The following is a 23,549-nucleotide window of genomic DNA, read 5'->3' on the forward strand; positions in this document are numbered from 1 at the left end:
GCACACGAAGGTTTTTTTTTAACGAGTACCTGGAAACCCCCCCTGCCCGCCGATCAATCAAGCAGGCTGTACATAACACAGCATCAGCCTTACAATAAATGCATTAGGGCACCCAGCTGTACAGAAGTACAGGCAGGCAAGTGTGCTCTTCTAGCTCACACCAGCCTGCATCAACTGCGGGCTTGCGGAACATTGACGCGACTCTGCCTATACCCCTGCTCCTCCCACCCTCCCGCATCTCCTCCTCTCCTGCGTCTCTGCCTGTCCCCCGTCTTCCGCGTCTCTGCCTATTCTCCTCCTCCCGCATATCTAATATCCACCACAACTGCCTAAATGTCACCGGGCTGCCGGGAGTGGACTGGGCCTCCAGAGCACTGCACATCCCGGGGGCACCAAGCTTGTGGGACCACGGGGCTTCCTCCAGACCTGAAGGTATTGTAACTGCTCTCCCAGGCACTGCTCCTCATTGTGCTGCTGTTCAAATCTCTCTCTCCTCATGCCTCACTCCCTCGCTCTCGTTCCCCCCATTGCCCCTTACCCCCCTCTCACTCTCTACACCCCCCATGCCTCTCTCTCCCATGCCTCCTCCCCCCTCCACGCCATCCTCTTTTGCTGCGCCTCTCTGTTTCCATGCCCCTCTATCTCTCCATGTAGCTGTCTCCCAATGCTCTCCTCTCCCTGTGCCTCTTTCTCTGCCCCCTCTCTCTCCTTGTGCCTCTTTCTCTGCCCCCTCTCTCTCCTTGTGCCTCTTTCTCTTCCCCCTCTCTCTCCCCATGCTTCCCTCTACTCCCATGTCCCCTCTCTCTCTCCCCATGCCCCCCTTCTGTTTCTCCCCATGCCCCCCCTTCATCTCCATTCCTCTTTCTCTGACCCTCTCATGTATCCCTTGGCTCTGTATGTGTGCACACATGGGGTTTAATATATATATATATATATATATATATATATAGCGACAGACAGACAGACAGAGATAGTTAGATATATGTGTGGGTTGGATATGTTATGCCGGCGACCGGGATCCGACGGTCAGCCTACCGATGCCACTGCACTCGCAACGCTGTGGGCTTGGTGGCTTGCTGCGCACACCACAGGTTCTATTCCCGCTGTGTGGGTGTCGTGGACACCCATGAGTGGGAATAGCCACTGTTAGCTGGCTGTTTGCAGTGTCAGTGGTCGGGATTTCGGTGTCGGTATCCTGAGACCGCTGTGATCCTGACTGCCGGCAATGTAACTGCACCTCATATGTGTGTGTATATATACAGTGTATATTTTTATATATAAATATATATATAGTTTCGCATATCTGGAAACACCCCCTAAAAACCCTGCATTTGCCCCTGTGTTAGAGAGACCGTTCCACAGTAAATTAGTGGGTCGTAGCACACCAGTCAGTGGGCGGGATGTACTAAGCGGAAAATGCGGTAAACTCCCTGTTTACCGCATTTTCCAGATGTACCATCCCTCGGCCGGCAGGTCAGCGCTGCGGCGGGGGTTCACCAGCTTTAGCTGGCGATAGTCCATAGAAGCCTATGGGCTTCTCTCCGCGGCGCTGTGTGAGGGATCCGATCGGATCCCTCCCAGCATGCCTTGCGGCCACCCCCGTCACCCTGCGCATGCGCAGACTAACTCCTGGGGCCGAATCCCGGAAGTCAGGCTGCCGCTGTGCATCGCGGAGGACAGCTCTTATCGGAAGAGCTGTCCTCCGCAATGGTGATCGCATATGTAAGTACATATGCGATCAGCATCATGGCGCAGGGCGGCGATGTACATTAGTACATCCCGCCCAGTGTGTTAATGGCCTGTTTACTGTTAGCCGGGCTGCTGTGGGTGGCACACACAAGCTGTTACTTACTTGTGTAGCCAGTGTGGGTGGGCTGCGTTCCTTTGTGCAAACACTGAATGCATATCTCTCACCTTCTTGAGAATATTAATCGTGACCCTCATACACGCTTTCTGCGCTTATAACCTCTGGGAGCTGCTGCCCATTCCTCCAGTCCCTCTCCATGGAATAGACACTGCAAGCATGTGCACAACATCTATTCACCGCTGCTCTGTTTGGCGGGTGAGAGAGGGCCTCCCAACCCTCCCCCCCACACCACACATACACACACACACACACACACACACACACACACACACACACACACACACACACACACACACACACACACACACACACACACCATGAGCAGGATGGCTGGACAGTGTCTGGAAGCAGAACTGTCCCATCATAATACTCTCTGACAGGCGCTAAAAACCGCTGCTGGCTGACCGTCGAGCACTGAATAGGTGATTAAGGATGTCTGGACCACTTGTGCCATTGATTACCTGTAGCCACCTTGGCAATAATTAGGTGTTCCCAGATACTTCCTTTGCTGTGTTGGTTAGAAAGTATCAGGTTCTAACTCCCTCTCTCATCCCAGAGTTCTGTACTGTGCCGCGGTACCAGCTGCAGAACATCTCATATTCTGAAGATGAGAGTGAGTGGAGCAGGTAAGTGCCACTTCAACACCAAAACCCTCCACTTACACAACTCACACATGGATGCATCCACATCATACAGCGTCATTTGTAGTCTCTGGAGTAAATATAAATGTGCCCTTTTTATTCTATTTCTGTTTGCTTGTAGTTAATTTTCCCCATTTTAGTGTTCTTGACTGACTTTAACCTATTTGAATGGGATGCGACCGCCGGTCACAGTACCAACGCCGGAATCCCGAACCCTGAATATCCCGCCAGTTGGCTTGTCGACCAACAGGGACTATTCCCACTCATGAGTATCCACGACTCCCATAGAGTGGGAATAGAACCTGTTGCAAGAGCAGCAAACCACCAAGCCCGCAAGGGGCTTCATTGCGCTCGCCCTCCTCCAGCCACCTAACAGCTGGGATTCCAGCGTCGGTATGGTGACCGGCAGTCACACAAACCCAACCCATTTGGATGAATGGTGCAGATTTGCATTTTAAACCTCCCTTGTCTGTCTATAGACTTGTGTCATTGTGATAATCGGACACTTGCTCTTTGTGGGGGCCACAACCGCGGGGGATCCCTCAATGAAACCCAATCTCTCTTGAAAGGATCTCTGGTGAACATCAGAATCCTCATTGGTGTCCCGGGGATCTACCAATTTCCTTTGTATGACTATGTAATAATTATTATAGTGCTTTGGCTCAGTTTAGGACTGACCCGTTGAACCTGTCATGTACAGTAAGTAGAAGACATCATACACAATACATAAGGGACACAAAGATGTGTCAGGACTGAATCATTAGCATGACGGTAATTACAGTATGCGTGTGTCATGTAGACAGCGTGTTTGAGAGTGGATTGAACAGATGGCAGCGGGTAATGAACTAGATCAGTAGCAATTGAAGGTAGCAGTCACCATGTGACCAGACAGGGAGCGAGGTCTCCAGCACAGGTGGTACTTGCTTACCACAGTAATTCAGGCAAATTAAAAAATTCTATTTTCTTTTAAATGTTAGATAAAAATAATACATTAAAATTGTTACCTGTGTTTACAGCTGCCAAGGGGCATATCTACCCATTGGCTAGGATGGCACTTGCCAGGGGCACCAGCCAAAAGGGGTGGGGGGGCACACGGCCAGGAAGTAGTGAACCTGCCAGCGTCCCACCCATTGAGGTGGGCGCCGCCAAAAAATTACTGCTGCTGCAACAGCTGCCGTGAGTGGCAAGCAAAACGAGCATCCAGCATTTTGCTAAGGCTACAAGTCCGCTATCGGGCTGGGAGAGTGTGGGATCGGCGTGTCCTGGCAGAAGCGAGGCTTGTAGCGCACACTGCCTCATGCGCTGATTGGCTGCCATGTGACGGATTATCTGTAGGGGGCTGGAAAATGAGTGGGAGAGTGTCTGTGCCCAGCTCCTGCTGCACATTCTCACTTTTAAGCTGTGAACAGGTAAGTGGGCAGCGGCTGTGGTATCTGGCAGCATGGGTGTCACACCCGCATCTCCACACCCTCACCCCAAGCACTGGGTGTCACATGCAACATCTGAACATTCTCAACAGTGGGATGTTTTTGTTTCTCCATTTGCTAATGACTCCTCCCCCATACAGTGTGCTCTCTGTACATTCGGTATATGCTGCTGTACATCCGTGTAGTTTAGTATTATGTGGCATATGTAGTCTAGCATAATGAACTACATAGCTAAATCAGTGGATGCAATTCTGTAAAAAAACAGTCTGCCCAATTACACATCTTTGGCCATTTGAGGCAATGGGACAGTGGTTCAGCCAGGTTTTGAGTAAGACACACCACCCCACCCACTCCTCGCTGTGCCCATGCATTGGGATGTGAGTGGTTCTATAAGGTACTACTGTGTTGCACAACATGAATAAGGGGTACTACTGAGTGGCATAATGTGAATATGGGGTATTACTGTGTGGGGTAACATGTATAAGGGATACTACTGTGTGGCATAATGTAAATGAGGGGTACAACTGTGTGGCGTAACATGTATAAGGGGTACTACTGTGTGGCGTAATATGGATAAAGAGTACTACTGTGTGACGTAAGGTGAATAAGGGGCACTACTGTGTAGTATAATGTGTTTAAGGAGTACTAATGTTTGGTATGATGTGTATAAGGGGTACTACTGTGCTGCGTAACATTTGTAAGGGGTACTAATATGTGGCATAATGTGTATAAGGGGTACTGCTGTGTGACGTAACGTGAATAAGGGGTACTACTGTGTAGCATAACGTGAATAAGGGGAACTACTGTGTGGCGGAACCTGAATAAGGGGAATTACTGTGTGGCGTAAGGTGAATAAGGGGTACTACTGTTTGGCATAACATGTATAAGGGGCACTACTCTGTAGTGTAATGTGAATTACGGGGTACTACTGTGTGACAACAATGTGATTAAGGGGACTACTGTGCTGCAAAATGTGAATAAGGGGAATACTGTGTGGCATAACATGATTAATGTAAGTAAAAGGGGCACTACAATGCTGTGTAATGTGAATAACGGGGACTACTGTGTGGTGTAATGTGAGTAAGGTTGCATCAGTGTGTTGGTGTAATTTTAATTGGTATTGTGTGACAATGTATGTGTGTGTGTGTGTATATATATATAATATACACACACACACACACACACACACACACACACACACACACACACACACACACACACATTCATATAAATATATATCGATCATCTTATATATATATATTATATTAGAGATAAGTGAACTGTGTTATATTATTGATGCTAGAATGCATGCAGGTACGAGTTGATGAGAATGATGACATTTGGCATAGGGATGACAGCATGAGTACTGTACAGTAAGTGTACATACCACGTCAGCCTCTTGATCTCGCACAGTGGTATTCTGTAGATCTCTCAGTGCCACTGACTCGTTCTGCAGCTGACTTCTTATTGTCGCATTACTCTGAGTGATGATGAAATGAAGAGACAGGGAAATGAGTGTCAAATATGATCTAGGCCAAAGCAGATTTGATGGGGGAAATACCACTTGATTTAATCCTGGTGTAATTACACAAATCTATCCCAGAGATTAATATGCGGCCTAATAGATTCAGCAGATTTAACTGCAATCACAGCAGAACTATAAGATGCAACATGTGTTCTAGAATAGCTCCTCTCTGAATTGAAGAGGTCACTCAGAGGTTGCTCCAGGCAGCACATAAAGGAGAGTTATGGTAGACGTACCTTTGTTAACTCTCTTTCTTCGAGGTCCATAGGGTCAACAGGGATTACAGTGAGTTATAGCTGGTAGGATCAGCTCCTGGGTACCATACAGTTAAGTCTTTAGATATCCCAGGATGCTCCGGTCCCTCTCCCTATAAGCCTGCCCCCTGCAGAGGCAGGTCAGTTTAGTAACAAATTCAAAGCAGAAGCAGAGGGAAGGAAGATATGGTACACAGAAGAACACACTCTCACATACAGGAGAAGGGAACCAGTGACCAAGGCCACAAACCCCTATAGACCAGGTATGTCAGGATGGGCGCCATGTGGACCCTACAGACCTTGAAGAAAAAGAGTTAACAAAGGTAAATCTAAAATAATTCTCCTTTTCTTCTTAGGGTTCCATAGGGCTCCACAGGGATAACAGTGGGATGTCCTAAAGCAGTACTTCAAGGGTGGGGACGTGCCTGAGTGGATAAGACTATCCGGCGTCCAAATGAAGCATCCTGGGAGGCAAATGTATCAAAGGCATAGAACTTAAAAAAAGTGTGGATTGAAGACCACGTAGCCGCCTTGCACAATTGTTCAGTGGACGCGCCGCCCATGATGGTCCAACAGACCGAGTAGAATGAGCAGAAATAGAAGTCGGGACTGGTAGTCCATCTTGAGAATATGATTTTGCTATTGCCATTCTAATCCACCTGGCCAGAGTCTGTTTATTAGATGGCCAACCACGTTTGTGAAAACCATAAAGAATGAAGAGGGAATACGATTTTCTTAGGGAACTAGTTCGGTCAACAAAAATACGGAGAGCACGAACCACATCCAAAGAACGCTCAGCAAGTGAGAGATCTGAGAAGACGATGGCTGGAACTACAATGTCCTCATTCAAATGGAAACGGGAGACCACCTTAGGTAGGTAACCCGGTTTAGTACGGAGTACAGCCCAGTCCTCATAAAAATTGAGGAAAGGATTGCGACAAGATAGAGCACCCAAGTCAGACACCCGTCTGACAGATGCAATGGCCAGAAGGAATAATGGCTTAGCAGTGAGCCATTTCATGTCAGCTGTTTCCAGAGCTTCAAAGGGAGCCTGTTGAAGAGCGTCCAGAACCACCGTCAGATCCCACAGAGTCACAGGAGGAACGTAGGGAGGCTGTACACGAAGAACACCCTGTAGGAAGGTTATGGACATTTGGTAGAGGAGCAATTCTTTGTTGAAACCACACCAACAAGGCTGAGATATGGACTTTTGGAGGAAGGCCAGAAGCCTGGAGTTCCAGAAGACCGCAGGGTCATAACGCCTGGCAGCACACCATTGGAAGTAAGTATGCCAAATCCTGTAGTATATGCGGGCAGAGGCCGGCTTCCAAGCCTTAAGCATTATTTGCACCACTGGGTGAGAAAAGTCTTGCGCCTCTAGTAGGGAAGATTCAAGAGCTATGTCAAAGACAGACATGGCAGGTCTGGGTGCAGACACGGGCCCTGAGATAGGAGGTTGTGGCACGAGGGAGTGGAGGAGGGACTCCCACTGAGAGTCCTTGTAGGTCCAAGGAACCAATGACGTATGGGCCACGCTGGGGCTACTACAATGAGGTTGCCTCCCTCTTGTTTAAATTTCCGCAGAACCCTTGGCAAAAGGGATACCGGAGGAAATATGTACATGAGACAGAAAGTCCACTTGATGGAAAGGGCATCCACAAATGGTGCTTGCGAATCCCTGGATCGGGATCCATACACCGAAACTTTGTGGTTGTATCTTGACGCCATGAGGTCGACATCTGGGAGACCCTACTTGTCTACTAGAAGTTGCAAGACTTCCGGATGCAGGGACCATTCGCCTGCGTGGACATCCTGATATCTGAGGAAGTCTGCTTCCTAGTTGAGTGTGCCTGGCATGTACACGACAGAGATGGCCGGAAGGTGACGTTCCACCCATCGGAGAATGCAGGCCACTTCCTGCATCGCCATTTGGCTGCGAGTGCTGCCCTGATGATTGGGATAAGCCACCGCACTGGCATTGTCGGACTGAACCTGAACCAGCCGGCCGTGAAGAAGAGGTTGCACCAAAGATTTGAACACAGCTCTCAGTTCCAGGACATTGATCGGGAGATAGGACTCTGACAGTGTCCATTGCCCTTGAAACAAGTGTTGACCCATTACCGCTCCCCAACCGCGGAGGTTGGCATCCGTCGTTAGAAGTTCCCAGTCCGGAATCCAAAAGGGTCAACCTTTGTCCATATGGAGCCACCAAATGAGGGACAAGCGGACCTCCAGAGTGAGAGTCATCAGTTGAGACCTGATCAGAGGAGGTTGTCCGTTCCACTTGACAAGGATCAGGTGTTGCAGAGGACGAGAATGGAATTGAGCATACTTTACCATGTCGAAGGTCGAAACCATCAGTCTTATGACCTGCATGTATGAGTGGATGGACACTCGGCGCGGCTGGAGCAGCAGGCGAACCCTGTACTGCAACTGAGCTGGGTCCGTGTAGTGGGGGTCCGTGTAGTGGACCTAGAGGATGGTTTAGTCCCAGGTAACATACTTTGTAAGGCTAGAGATGTTTGAGTTAAGCTCTGAACAGTAGTATTCAGAAAACTCACCCAAGGGGGGGTTAGCCACAGGAAGTTAACCAATCCACTAACGTACCCAATAACTGAGTAAAAGAAGCCCAAGCGGGTTCTTGAGTAGGTGTTGGGGATGTGAACTGGGCAGGAGGTGTATAACAATTTACACAAAGTCCATCTTGCACCACATCCTGTGCAATTTACCCTGCTTTGCACAATCTGCATGACTGCAGCACTGGGGTGCCAGGCTGTTTGCGCCACACACACACACACACACACACACACACACACACACACACACACACACACACACACACACACACACACACACACACACACACTAATATACAGTACTAGAAGGGTGTGATAGCCTGATGCAGTGTGTGAGTAACACTGGAACAATAAAGAATTACTCCTGAAAACACCTGGTATTACAGGGAGAAAAAGACAGAAATAGATAGAAATATGTAAAGCTGAAGAGTGATTTTCAGACAGCAGAAACTAGCACAAGTCACATACAATGCAGAGAAATACAATGTATAACTGCAATGAGCACTCTATCAATGACTCAGCTTTGGTTGTCAGCAGGTATGATCTCAGTGATGTAAAAACTCTTCGTAATGGCAACGTTTTTACAGGGAGACTGGACCCAGAGTTCCCGGACCTGGCTTGCTTGCACTTTATGGCTGCCGGCGTCGCTGAGGGGAGGAGGGTGTGGAGCTGCATATAAACGGCGGGAAGTCCACGGTGAACTGGTGTCCAAAAGCTGGGGGAAGGGCTACAGGATGGCGCTTCCTCCCCTATGCTGGCATTCAATCACCGGTACTGGAGTTCCCTGATAAAGATTTCTTGTGCCCCCATATGCCCTGGAGATCTAGTGGAGTCCCTGGTCAGCGCCAGAGTCCACAGCCAGTGCCGGCGTCCGTCTCCCAGGATGCGCGGCAGACCATGATTTGGAGACCGGCACCCTCTTACCTGCTAACTGATGGACGGCTACGCAGTCCTGGGGTTGCCAGCAGTAGCAGGTGCTAGACGCCTGTTTTGGGCCCTGCTGCAAGTTCCCATCTGTGGCCATTGCCAAGCGTGGAGTTTTGGCACCGACGGGGAGTGTAGGAGCCAGAGTGCTGGAGTCTATGAGACTTCCAGCAGTGACAGGCGCAGTGTAAAAATAGAAAGAAATCAAATAAAAAAGACTTTTGGGGCTGCAATAGTAGCCCCCTGTAAAAAGATGCATCCAGCTTCCTGATGTACCATACAAAAAACTGACCTGCCTCTGCAGAGTGCGGGGTTATAGGGAGAGGGACCGGAGCATCTTCGGATATCTTATGAATTAACTGTATGGTGCCCAGGAGCTGATCCTACCACCTATAACCCACTGTTATCCCTGTAGAGCCCTATGGAACCCGAAGAATAAATATCTGTTACGTGATTATAAAGACATCATAAGTAAAAGCACAATGTAACTACGGGGTCTATTTACTGTACTAAGCCTTAGACAGAGATGTACCAGACAGACAGCTCCTAACTGTTATTTTACACACACAGCCTGTAATGAAAGTTAGGAGCCGACTGGCTTGTACTTTATCTCTGTTCACTTTATCTCCATCCAAGGCTTACTAAATAGACCCCATTGTGAGTTACACACAGTACATTAATATACTAGCAATGAAAAATCTGAATTTGTGCAAAACTTAAAAAAAAGGAACTCTGATACTTCCCGGGACACAAAGCTTAAGTAAACTCTGTTACACTTGTTGGAATGGTTGTGGCAATAATGGGAAACCATACAGTTGAGAAACATTTATGACAAATAGCACAATCAAGTTGTGGGTGACAGGCGCTCCATCGACAAATGCACTGCGTCCGATTATACAAACAAAAAGCATGGTGTGTCGCATAGTACATGTGCTGTGTAGTGCTGTACTGCTTCATCCTCATATGTGCCGTGTGTCTTAGTGGACTCAGCTTTGCATTGTGGGTTCAAATTAAACTGACTCCATCTGTACTTAAGGAAAGTATTGTTTAAAATAAAAAATACTACGCATATATAAGTACAGGTTGAGTATCCCTTATCCAAAATGCTTGGGACCAGAGGTATTTTGGATATGGGATTTTTCCGTATTTTGGAATAATTGCATACCATAATGAGATATCATGGAGATGGGACCTAAATCTAAGCACAGAATGCATTTATGTTACATATACACCTTATACACACAGCCTGAAGGCAATTTTAGCCAATATTTTTTATAACTTTGTGCATTAAACAAAGTGTGTCTACATTCACACAATTCATTTATGTCTCATATATACCTTATACACACAGCCTGAAGCTCATTTAATACAATATTTTTAATAACTTTGTGTATTAAACAAAGTTTGTATACATTGAGTCATCAAAAAACAAAGGTTTCACTATCTCACTCTCACTAAAAAAAGTCTGTATTTCGGAATATTCCGTATTTCGGAATATTTGGATATGGGATACTCAACCTGTATATATTTAAAAAAAACGCAAAATAGTACCATAAAAAAAGTACATCCTCTATTGGTATTTTATAGTTCTTAAAAACTAGAGATATGCAGTTACATTTTTTTTAAAATCCAAACCCATCCCAAATTTAGGGGCTCCGAGTCTAACAGAGTTCCGGGTCAGATCTCCTCGGATTCCAAGTCGAATCAAGTTCCGGTTTGGATCTTCACATGGAGTCATATCTCGTTTTTTAATTCAGAATTTTGTGTTTTGGATTGCATTTCGGAATTTTTTTACATGCCATATCAGTGGGCAAAATTTACTGGAAATGACTGGAAATTAATATTATTGATCATAATAATAACGAATGTACAAAAGCAGGTCCAAGTTACATGATTTTAGCTATTTTTTTTTTCAATTTAGAAAATACAAAACCAAATCCAAATCAAGACACTTAAGAGTGGTTTTGCCAAAAGCAAAAACCAAATCCAAACCATGAGGGTGGGTACGGAAAAACCAAAATATGAGAGTTGGCGCACATCTCTAATAAAATAAACATAATCACATTGGTGGGTTGGCCAAGTAGCTAGATAACTTGGATAGGTGCTTCTTTATTACCTGGATGGATGAAAGACTTTCCAGAGCTGTGGCAAACTGCCCAAGATCCACTGTCAGAAGAGGATTTTGTATCTGGAAAAACAGAAAGGAGAACTGAGAATCACTTATGGTAGAGTAAGTGTTTTGTAAGGGGGCTGAAGAAATGTATATGCATTTAGTTTTACAGGTACATTAATGGGCAAAGTATTGGCACTGAAACTGAACAATTAAAATTGGAAAATAATTCATGTTGATAAATCGATACAGCATGACTGGTCTTTTTCTTATTTGAATACTACACAGGAAGTGAATGTGGGTGTGTCTGATGGTCTCCAATTGCTGATGGTATAAATATCTCAGTGTGTGAGCTGGCTGGGCATGCTGCTTTTGGTGTCCTGCTGTCTACAATACCTTTGTGGTGTCTTGACAAAGATCACTTTGATGTGATCGAAACGTTGACTTGATGATGTGGTAATAAATAACCTTACAGACGATGATGCTGACAAAGTATTATTTGATCACCGTGAATTCCAGAAATTGCCTGATGATACACCAATAGATCTTTACCATAAAGTGTTACGATTGAGGAAAAGAGAAATAGATCTTACCCTTCACTGGCAATTTTTGTCCGATTACTATAGGAATAAGAGGATACCACGTGGCTTTAGGGTCAATAATACTCCCACCATCGGGCGCCATAATTTGGCATTCTGTACCCGGTGGAGTGGAGTATTAAACAAATGTTCACTAGATTTGATATTACTCGTAATAGAGGAGGTTGGAGTTGAATTGACTAAAGTCAGACAAGAGCTCACTGACTTTAATTCCATACACCTCAATAATCTTACACGTGAGAAATCTGAAAATTGGATAGAAAAATTAAAAGATCAAGTATTGTCTTACCAGCGAGATCTTATAGCGTTTAAACGGAAAAAGTTGGATATTGTGAACTCTGATTACTCCAACCACCAAGTGCATAGGTGGTTGAAGGGAGATTCTAGAAATTCCACACGTAGATTCCAACAATTCCGCTCGAGATCTCAGAGACAATGTGATAGTTCATCACAATCCAACTCTGACAGTGAGTTCACTGACTCTAGGCCACCAAGAGGTAATTTTTTAGGACGGGCCACTCGCAAAACTTCAGATCCCCCAGAAAAACGTTCCCCAAATACCCAACAAGGAGGGGCGGGAGGAAACATAAGAAAAGGCAGGGGTGCAAAGACCTAACCACTGTGTTTAATCTATCTTCCAGTATGTTATCTGATACTGAGATGGAGGTCCTTTCCTTGGGTCTCTCTTTCATGCCAACAGTGAGACATTATGCCTTTCAGTGGTCAGTTGATCACTTCAAGTTTGGTAGAAAGCTGAGACTCAGGGAATATTTTACCAATCGAATTGCTGACCCATTACAGGATAGAGTTTTTGCCAGACCTAGTACTTTTGACCCCATATCACAAAACTCGATTATTAAACCTTTTCTTAGATTGACCGAACATGAGATGAGGACACACAGGTCGGATCACCAATATGATAATTTGAGTAAGCCACAAAGGACAGCATTACAGTCCCTTATGAAAAATGATCAAATCGTCATCCGCCCTGCGGATAAAGGCGGGCCCATAGTCATACAAGACTGGGTCATGTAAGACACTAAAATACGCCGACAACTATCTGACTCACTTACTGTAAGATTGTCTCCAATCCCATGCCTGGCATAAAGAAACTGGTTGACACCACTATTATCATTGGTTTACAAAATGGGTGGATTGATGCCAAAATTGCCACTTACTTGACTGTCGACCACCCTGTGTGTCCAATCTTATATATGCTCCCCAAAATCCACAAATCGTTGGACGCTCCCCCGGGCCGTCCGATTATCTTTGCGAGAGATTCGATCCTACAACCGATTGCTAAATTTGTGGATAGTTTTGTACAACCCTTTGTTAGTGGTATGTCGAGCTATATTAGGGATACTGGTCACTTCCTAGAAAAAATCTCTCAAATATCTTACAGCACTGATGATATCTGGTTGGCTTCATTAGACGTGAATTCACTATATACAGTGATTCCACATTCCGCTGGTCTGGATTCGCTTCAGATGGCGCTCGGTGGAGGTGCACATGTCGGTCCCCCTGTCGAATTTTTACTTGCATTGGCAGAGTTGGTTCTTAGTAAGAACCATTTCTGCTATGGTAATGAGTTCTTCATCCAGAGCACGGGGACCAACATGGGCTCTAACCTGGCGCCGTCCTACGCGAATCTATTTATGTACCAATATGAAAATACCTACATTCTTCCTAAATTTGGTGACAAGCTTGCCTATTTTGGGCGCTATATAGATGATATATTCATTTTATGGAAGGGTACCAAGAGTGAGTTCTGTAATATGGTTCAATTTCTTAACTCCATTGATAGTCCCATTCATTTTACGCATCAAATAGATTATGAGTCTATGACTTTTCTTGATGTGACGATTTTTCGCGAACAGAATCAACTGGGATCCATCTTGTTTCATAAACAGACTGATCGCAATACATTGCTGTTTGCCACCAGCCATCATCATGAGAATCTAAAAGAAAGTATGCCAATTTCACAATTTTTACGTGTACTGCGCAATAATTTGTCTTCAGCGATTGCCAAGCAGCAATTAACAGAGATGTCTGAAAGATTTCTGGCACGAGGGTACTCACCGAAAGTCGTCTCTAGATGCCTTAAGAAAGCAAAGGTCAAATTCAATAACTCTGCTCAAAAGCCGGTCTCAGCATTTGATCCAAGCCGGCTGATATTCACATCAACATTTGACACCAATGCAAGAGTCGCTGAGAAAGCTATCAAAAAGCACTGGTCTATAGTTGCAACTGATGCTAAATTGGAAGGTATAAGCCAAAGACCTCCTATGCACTCCTATCGCAGAGGACCAAATCTACAACAGCTGCTGATGCAACCATCTCTACAAACGCAAAAAACCAACTCATTGTGGTTGACAATGAGAAAAACAGGCTGTTTTCGTTTCCCTGACTGCACGACCTGTAGATCGATGACCAGCGGATCCTCATTTGCACATCCACACAGTGGAAAACGTATTCCGATCAAACATAAGTTATCATGCTTGTCTGAGTTTGTCATACACTGCTCAAAAAAATAAAGGGAACACTTAAACAACACAATATAACTCCAAGTCAATCATACTTCTGTGAAATCAAACTGTCCACTTAGGAAGCAACACTGATTGACAATCAATTTTACATGCTGTTGTGCAAATGGAATAGACAACAGGTGGAAATTATAGGCAATTAGCAAGACACCCCCAATAAAGGAGTTGTTCTGCAGGTGGTGACCACAGACCACTTCTCAGCTCCTATGCTTTCTGGCTGATGTTTTGGTCACTTTTGAAAGCTGGCGGTGCTTTCACTCTAGTGGTAGCATGAGACAGAGTCGACAACCCACACAAGTGGCTCAGGAAGTGCAGCTCATCCAGGATGACACATCAATGCGAGCTGTGGCAAGAAGGTTTGCTGTGTCTGTCAGCGTAGTGTCCGGAGCATGGAGGCGCTACCAGGAGACAGGCCAGTACATTAGGAGACGTGGAGGAGGCCGTAGGAGGGCAACAACCCAGCAGCAGGACCGCTACCTCCGCCTTTGTGCAAGGAGGAACAGGAGGAGCACTACCAGAGCCCTGCAAAATGACCTCCAGCAAGCCACAAATGTGCATGTGTCTACTCAAACGATCAGAAAGAGACTCCATGAGGGTGGTATGAGGGCCCGACGTCCACAGATGGGGGTTGTGCTTACAGCAGGACGTTTGGCATTTGCCAGAGAACACCAAGATTGGCAAATTCGCCACTGGCGCCCTGTGCTCTTCACAGATGAAAGCAGGTTCTCACTGAGCACATGTGATAGACGTGACAGAGTCTGGAGACCCCAAGGAGAATGTTCTGCTGTTTGCAACATCCTCAAGCATGACCGTTTTGGCAGTGGGTCAGTAATGGTGTGGGGTGGCATTTCTTTGGGGGGCCGCACAGCCCTCCATGTGCTCGCCAGAGGTAGCCTGACTGCCATTAGGTACCGAGATGAGATCCTCAGACCCCTTGTGAGACCATATGCTGGTGCGGTTGGCCCTGGGTTCCTCCTAATGCAAGACAATGCTAGACCTCATGTGGCTGGAGTGTGTCAGCAGTTCCTGCAAGACGAGGGCATTGATGCTATGGACTGGCCCGCCCGTTCTCCAGACCTGAATCCAATTGAGCACATCTGGGACATCATGTCTCGCTCCATCCACCAACGCCACGTTGCACTACAGACTGTCCAGGAGTTGGCGGATGCTTTAGTCCAGGTCTGGGAGGAAATCCCTCAGGAGACCATCCACCACCTCATCAGGAGCATGCCCAGGCGTTGTAGGGAGGTCATACAGGCACGTGGAGGCCACTGACACTACTGAGCCTCATTTTGACTTGTTTTAAGTGTTAGGTTCCTGGTGCTCAGAACAAGGGAGATGTTGCGTAGTGAGTCCTGAGCACCAGAACGTGACGCTGAAACAAGGTGTGGTGTGGAAATAGCCCCTAGCACCCTACCTCCGTTGTTTTACCCGTGTGGTCAGTTCACGCCTGCATGACTATGGTTTCTTGGGCCCATGGCAGCTGCGTTTGAAGGGCGGATTAGGTCTGCCCAACTCCGATGCCCCCGCAGGTCTTAAAGGGAGACAAAGCGTGAACTGAGACAGGGTAATAACAAGGGGACCTCTAACTGAAACAACCAAAGCCAGGGGCTACTGACTAGCCTAAAACTAAATATATGTGCGGCTTGCCGCCAAAGGAAAAGAACAACCAAAGGAAATGCTGTCCACACGCCGACACAATACTTTTGTGTACCGGCGGTGACAGCATAAGCAGAACCCTCTGCAAAACACCAGTAACTAAATATAACAAAGGAATACAACGTCCTAGGCCGACGGACGCGGCAAAGCCGCTACTCACAGAACCGGTACAAATACTGGCAAACGGACAGGAACCCCCAATGCTGCCGACACAGACTCTCAGAACTGGAGGACAGGCAGAATCCCAAACGACAGACCGGTGGACACCAAGAAGCCAGAAACTCGACCAGGCACAGGCAAAGCCACAGGACTTCTGGACAGGAATGCTTCACGGCAGGACACGGAATCAGACACAGGAATCGACACCGGAAGCAGCTAGACAGACACTGCTAGACAGGAGCTCAGGCACTGGCAGGGACTAGCTCAGAACTCAAGAACTCTGGAACCCAGGAAATATCACCAGCGTCTGTGAATTGCACTGAGCCAGCATATAACAGAGAGGCCTAATTAATTATGTCGTGCAGCTGCCCTGTTGCATGACTCCAAACTGACAAGATGCAATTAGCAGACAGGTGAGGCCAACCACATGGAAACAGGCTGCAATTACACAGACTCACCACTGACAGAAAACAATAATCTTCTAAACCAGAGCAAAGGGAAATCCTGGCCTGCAAGAGAACTAAAAACATAAAATAGGAATGAACCACTACCTGTGGTTCATAACAGTATCCTCTCCTTAAGGGTGAGCTCCGAGCACCCCATGACACCCACGGGGAACATAAACAGAAGTATAACATAAAATACATAACTAAAATGCAAAACAGGAATGAGCCACAGCCATGGCTCATAACATTAAGGACATTACATCAAAGTTGGATCAGCCTGTAGTGTGTTTTTCCACTTTAACTTTGAGTATGACTCCAAATCCAGACCTCCATGGGTTAATAAATTTGATTTCCATTGATAATTTTTGTGTGATTTTGTTGTCAGCACATTCAACTATGTAAAGAACAAAGTATTTAATAATAATATTTCATTCATTCAGATCTAGGATGTGTTGTTTAAGTGTTCTCTTTATTTTTTTGAGCAGTGTATATATCATCATATGCCCATGTGGGCTCTATTATGTTGGACTCACGACTCGTTGTTTTCGAGAACGGATGGCCAACTATCGCTATTCCATCCGTCAGGCACTAGAGACGAACAAAACAGATAAGCCGGTAGCAACTTATTTGCCACAACATAAACATTCCATATCAAGCCTTAAATGTATGCTGATTGACCAGATCCCTCCCCCTATTCGTGGAGGGAATAGGGAACTCAAGTTAAAGCAACGAGAATCAAGGTGGATTTTTGAATTAGGGACTATCACTCTACAAGGACTCAATGAAGCTAACCCGTATGGTATTTTTTTGTACTGATATGGATGAATTCCTTATATTGATATAGTCCTAGCAATATTGCCGAGTTCTTTCATCCTCTCTTTGCACCTGCAGCAGAGTCTCTTTTGTTTTTCTTTGTGTTGTTATATGTTTCTGATTTTTTCAGGGTAATTTAAATGTCCAGATGGACAGTGTCACCCTAAGTGCATGTGGCCAGACTGCTGTGATTGACACCTGATTGACTGGTGTCGGATCGTGCCAGCTTGCCACAAAGCATGGTTGATGATCATTAGTATAATTTTTAAAGTTAGTAGTATAAGTTATGTTTTATTGAGTCTCATGTTTATGAATATCATATCTGTAGATTGTACACGTGCCGCAACAATTGGAGACATCAGACATGCACTTTTTATGTTGTCTTGCTATATAAGCTCTTGACCCCACTAATTGACTAATCTATCTATATTATGTACATCTATTATGATGTTCTGATAAATTTGAGCACTGGGTAGTCTGGCGTCTGCGGGGCCCTTTACTATTTGTAAATGTGTCAGATCGCGGGGCAGGACCTCCGCCCGTGTTTGCGTTCCAGCTGGTACGCATGGGACACTTCATTTCCTTATTAGCACTGACATCGGGCAGTTACTATGATGATGCAACGTCACTTCCGCCTCGCGGTGCGTCACTTCCACCCCCGGCGTGCGTTCCAGGTGTCCTGGAACGCACGAGCACTTCCTGCCTTGTAATTTAGTCTATTAAGTCCATTTTGACTCAGTTTCGCTGTGCGTTTTTCTATATAAGGGTGACAGCAGATGTTGATCTGTGTCCCATGTGTCTCTGTGAGCTGTTGATCAATCGATACAGCATGACTGGTCTTTTTCTTATTTGAATACTACACAGGAAGTGAATGTGGGTGTGTCTGATCTGGTCTCCAATTGCTGAAGGTATAAATATCTCAGTGTGTTAGCATGCTGCTTTTGGTGTCCTGCTGTCTACAATACCTTTGTGATGTCTTGACAAAGATCACTGATGTGATCGAAACATCGACTTGATGATGTGGTAATAAATGACCTTTGACCTTTTTTAAAAAAATTGGTGAGTGCCCTCTTTTATAAATTACTATCTATCTATAGATCTATCTATTATGCAAATTTTCTATTTTTACTAACCAGAGGAGTTTGTGGATGGTCAAGGATGGACATAGTGCTAGCTGTGGCCTGCCCAGCAGGGATAGCTGAACAATGGGGCAAATGGATTTGTAGCTCCAGCTGACCACACAGTCGCCCATTATTCATAAGTATTAAAATTGTAATTCTATTTTCCTCACAAAATGATGCACTTTTTTTTATACTTTTACATACTATGGGAGACATTGGTGCTGATTTAGGAGGTGTGCAGGCCCACATGGCACTGGGAACACTCACATGGCACTGGCCACACTCACACAGAACCAGTCACACCTTGTTCCCGTCTGATAACATGCCCTTGAACATTTTCAGGACCAGGCCGAACCTTCTCCTCTGGACCCCAGCTCCTTCCTTCTATATGCCATATTAGTCCTTTTCTCTGCTTTATGCCCACTAAGCTTTGCATGGTACCCTGATATTGTAAGCCAGAGAATAACACTAAAATGAATCTTGTTTTTCACAAGGAGCAGCCAACTTCTACCTTACATGACCTCCTCCCCGCATAGTGAAAGAGGTCAGTGGCGTCACAACCCAGGTGCGGGGGGGAAGGGGGGTTGACATCAAAGTTCTGGCTCTTCTACAGTGACAGGAGCCGGGTGCTGCAGAGTGATATCCTCCTGCAGCACTCTGATTCTGCCACAGATGAAGAGCCAACACTACACCAGCCTTGTCTCCGGGGGCAGCTAACATCTCCGGAGATGCTGGACATCCGCCCCCAGAGAGACATAACAGGGATCCCTCGAGGCTACACCCACTTTTTATTAGGCCACATCCCCTTTTTGGGCAGCCACGCCTACGGTGCAGGGGGAATAATACTGAGTGCGCACCAGGTGTCACCACACCGGGTGACGCCTATGCAAGATGTTACACGGCTTCAGCACCCGCTGTGAGCTCAGATTCGGATGTTCAGTACACACAATGTAACCTCCATGCTTGTTTTACAAAAAGGGAAGTTTGTTTAAGCTGTGTACACCACACCGGTCAATATATTGTTGTCATACTGATGAATGATATAGATATATCGCGAGTGGATTGGCGGGTCACGGTGTATACATCCAATATGTCTGTGAGCTATGTCGTTCACAGACTTATTGCGTTGGCCCTGCAGCATAGCTGATCCTGTCTGGCTGTGTGTACGGGCAACCCGCCGACTGCCCACACACTGGCTGCAGGGACTGTCAACAATGATGTCACAGCTGGACGGACAAATTCAAATGCCTGCCCAGCTGTGATGTCTGGACCGAAATATCAAGCAGACGATTTGTAAGTGTGTATAGCTTACCTAATCGGCCACTTTGGTTGGCGCAACGGCCAGTTGGCCACTTTATCTTTGCAGTGTGTACCCATCCTTAGGATCCTGCTATGTATGTACTAGTGTGCTGCAAAGTTGTTGCCTTATTTGGTTACACTTGCACATGTGATGATGTGCCTGAGAGAGGAAATCCTGGGCCATATCCTAATCTGGATCCGCCAGCTAATAAGCAGCCCGTGACCCAGACACATTTTACAGTCTGGGTAACTGGTGACGGCGAGCCCTACTGTCACTCTGGGCACATTATAGTTGTATACCTGGTACCAGGGCCGCCATCAGGGGGGTGCTGAGGGCACAGCTGTCCCGGGCCCAGCCTCTCTGAAGAGAGAGGAGGGCCCGGGAAGCTCATGCAGCCGCCTGCCCACCCGCTGCCGTCCCCGCCTTTCTGCTGTCATCCCCGCTGTTCTGCCGCTGTCCTCCGATCCTCGAGTAGCTCTGTATTGAAAAACATATCTCACAAAATGGCCGCCGCTACAGAGGAGACAGTTATTCAAGATACTAGAGGAGCACTCTAGTATCTTTAATAACTGTCTTGTTTGAGGCGGTGGCCATTTTGAGGAGGACATTTTCAATACAGAGCTGCAAGAGGACGAAGGACAACAGCAGAACAGCGTGGACAGCAGAACAGTAGAACAGAGGCGGGCAGGCAGCAGCATGAGCATCTTTGGCTCTCCAGACAGCGGCACATGTATGTATGCATGTGTATATATTATATATATTTTAAAAAAAAAGAAAAATGAGGTGAGATCTTAAGGTGTCTGACGGCGAATTTAAAAACTTCAACTAAAATAAATAAATAAATGTTCCTACCTTAAATACACAGACTTGAGGGGGTGGCTTCGTGTCTGCATAGAATCTTTTTAAATTATTTTTTGGAATATATATTTGTTTTTATTTAACTTTTTTTCCGGGGAAAGTGGGGGCGGGCTTCCTATTTTGTCAGTCCCGGGCCCCACAATTTCTGGTGGTAGTCCTGCCTGGTACTCTTCTGGTGGCATTGTATACCTTAGAACTAGTTAGCCACCCGTTGTGAACACATGTTTTTTTTTTACTGACACTGATTTTTATTTGCAGGGCTTGTAGCCTACCACTTGTACTGACAAGGCCATGCCAGCTGACGAGACTCTTAATGCCGCACCTGTGCCAGGATGGTAGTATAGGGTACTTGGTCCAATCCACTGTTGTTATAGTCTGTGAGAACTCTCAATGCAATATTGGAGATCATGTTGAGCCCGTCCACATCCACAGTAAAGTTTTCGATCTTCGCCTCAAGCTGTGCTGTATACTGGGAGGAGATGGGAAAACAGGTTTATCACAATTCATTCTGACACTGTGATTAGAGCTCAGTGTCATTGTCCCTTCACAATTACTCACTAGTTACTAGACTGGTAGCTCAGGGTGACTCAGCTCTCGCACTGTATTATAAAGCTGTCTCAGCCCATCAGACAATACTAGCCTGAAGCTGAATATAATATGGCATGGACTGAAGTATAGAGCGATACTAAGAATACAATGGTATATAACTAATATTCTTTATATGATCTGTTTGCTCCATAAACTTCTGTAGTCACGTTATGCGAGCTGGGCACTCCCAAGTGTGTTCTCCGACATGGCATAGCGCCCCCTAGGCTATATGCATTACATTATTAGGTGCAAAGGTTATACTTCATACAGTATGACAGCCCACTCTTAATGGGCTCAATTAATACATTTTGTTTCTCCACCGCATGCAGGTAAAGACACACATATAAAAAAGCACATTTATATGCCCAAAGGGAAATGTACTAAGCAGTGATAAGCGTGGAGAGATGAGCCAGTGGAGAAGTTGCCCATGGCAACCAATCGGCTGCTTTGTATAATTTTAAAGAATGCAAATTGTAATTGTTAATTGTTACTTCAATGCTGATTGGTTGTCATGGGAAACTTCTCCACTGGATCACTACTCTGCCATTTTCACTGCTTAGTACATATCGTATCTTTAAATACAACCAGCTGCATATTACTATGGTATAAGCCAAGTGTAGGTCCAGCACAAGTGTGTATACAGAGACCATAGAGATGCGGCTTATTATTATTATTATTATTACATTTTATTTATAAGGCGCCACATGTGTTTCGCAGCGCCGTACAAAGGACAGTACAGGGAGACAAAACATAGAATTACAGTAAATAAATAACAGAAATAGTGTACAGGTAACATAGAGCACCACACATTCTCAAGACATAATACAGCTAAGATGTAAGTATTGAGGGATTGATCATTGTACTACTAGAGGCTGGTGGCCATAGATTGAGATGAGCCTTTACTTGCAGAGTAAAGATGGTCTTTGAGTAGGGGAAAGCTGCGAGTGAAATGTGTTGAGACGAGGTCTTAGATAACAAGAGGAAAGAGGGCCCTGCTCTGAAGAGCTAACAATCTAGTGGGGAGGGGCGACAGACAGATGACAAGAGGTGCAGGCAAGCGGGAGTTAGCCTGATGGCAGTATGCAAGCAAAGCTGAGATGTACACGGCATGAGGCAGGGGGGTGTAGGCGCGGCTTCAGGACTGGGTTATGCATCGGGAGGGTATGCTTTGATGAATAGGTGGGTTTTTAGTGCCCGTTTGAAGCTTTGCAAGGTCGGGGAGAGTCTAATGGAGCGGGAGGGGAGCAGCATGGGCATAGTCTTGAACACGAGCATGGGAAGCAGTGACCAGGGCAGTGGAAAGGCGACGGTCATTGGTCGACCGTAGGGGGCGGGAGGGAGTATGAAGGTAGAGGAGGTTGGAGATGTAGGGAGCAGTGGAATGAGAGATGGCCTTGTATGTGAGTGTGAGGAGTTTGAAGAGGATTCTGTAGGGGAATGGGAGCCAGTGTAGATTTTGGCGAAGGGGAGTGGCAGATGTGGTGCGGCGGGAGAGGAAGATAAGCCTAGCTGCAGAGTTTAGGACAGATTGGAGGGGAGCAAGATGGGAGCAAGCGAGGCCAGTGAGGAGAACATTGCAGTAGTCAAGTCGTGAGATGACCAGTGAGTGGATGATGAGTTTAGTTGCACTCTGGGAGAGATATGGCCTGATACGAGCAATGTTGCGTAGCTGGAAACGACAGAATTGTGCCAGAGCTTGGAAGTGGGGTGCAAAGGAGAGGGAGGAGTCAAGAGTGATACTCAAGCAGCGGAGTTGGGGGACGGGGGAGATGGTGGTGTTGTCAACAATGATAGAGATATTGGTCGGGGGTGTTGCTCTGGATGGGGAGAAGATGATGAGTTCAGTTTTGTCTATGTTGAGCTTCAGAGAGCGCTCAGACATCCAGGAGGAGATTGCGGAGAGGCAGCTGGAAACCTGGGAGAGGACAGAGGGGGACAGATCAGGAGAGGAGAGGTAGAGTTGTGTGTCATCGGCATAGAGGTGGTATTGAAGGCCAAAGGAGTTAATGAGCGCACCCAGGGAAGAGGTGTACAGGGAGAACAGAAGGGGTCCAAGGACAGAACCCTGAGGGACACCAACAGGAAGGATGGAAGGGTGTGAGGTGGTGCTGGAGGCAGACACAGAGAAGGAGCGGTTAG

The 23,549-nt window shown here is 46.2% G+C and overlaps 1 protein-coding gene across 1 annotated transcript in view; it reads right to left on the reverse strand.

Annotated features, from left to right (window-relative positions):
- PROM2 (prominin 2) overlaps nt 1–23,549 on the reverse strand; it is a 222,474-nt gene that overhangs the window by 69,603 nt on the left and 129,322 nt on the right. Inside the window, exons 15-17 of the mRNA XM_063932047.1 lie at nt 21,145–21,291; nt 11,331–11,402; nt 5,323–5,415 (exon numbers count right to left, since the gene is read on the reverse strand). Of these exons, the coding sequence (XP_063788117.1) occupies nt 5,323–5,415; nt 11,331–11,402; nt 21,145–21,291 (312 nt within the window). The remainder of the gene's footprint in view (nt 1–5,322; nt 5,416–11,330; nt 11,403–21,144; nt 21,292–23,549) is intronic.

The sequence above is a fragment of the Pseudophryne corroboree genome, chromosome 6 (genome assembly GCF_028390025.1).
Source record: "Pseudophryne corroboree isolate aPseCor3 chromosome 6, aPseCor3.hap2, whole genome shotgun sequence".
In the NCBI taxonomy this organism is placed as follows: Eukaryota; Metazoa; Chordata; class Amphibia; order Anura; family Myobatrachidae; genus Pseudophryne; species Pseudophryne corroboree.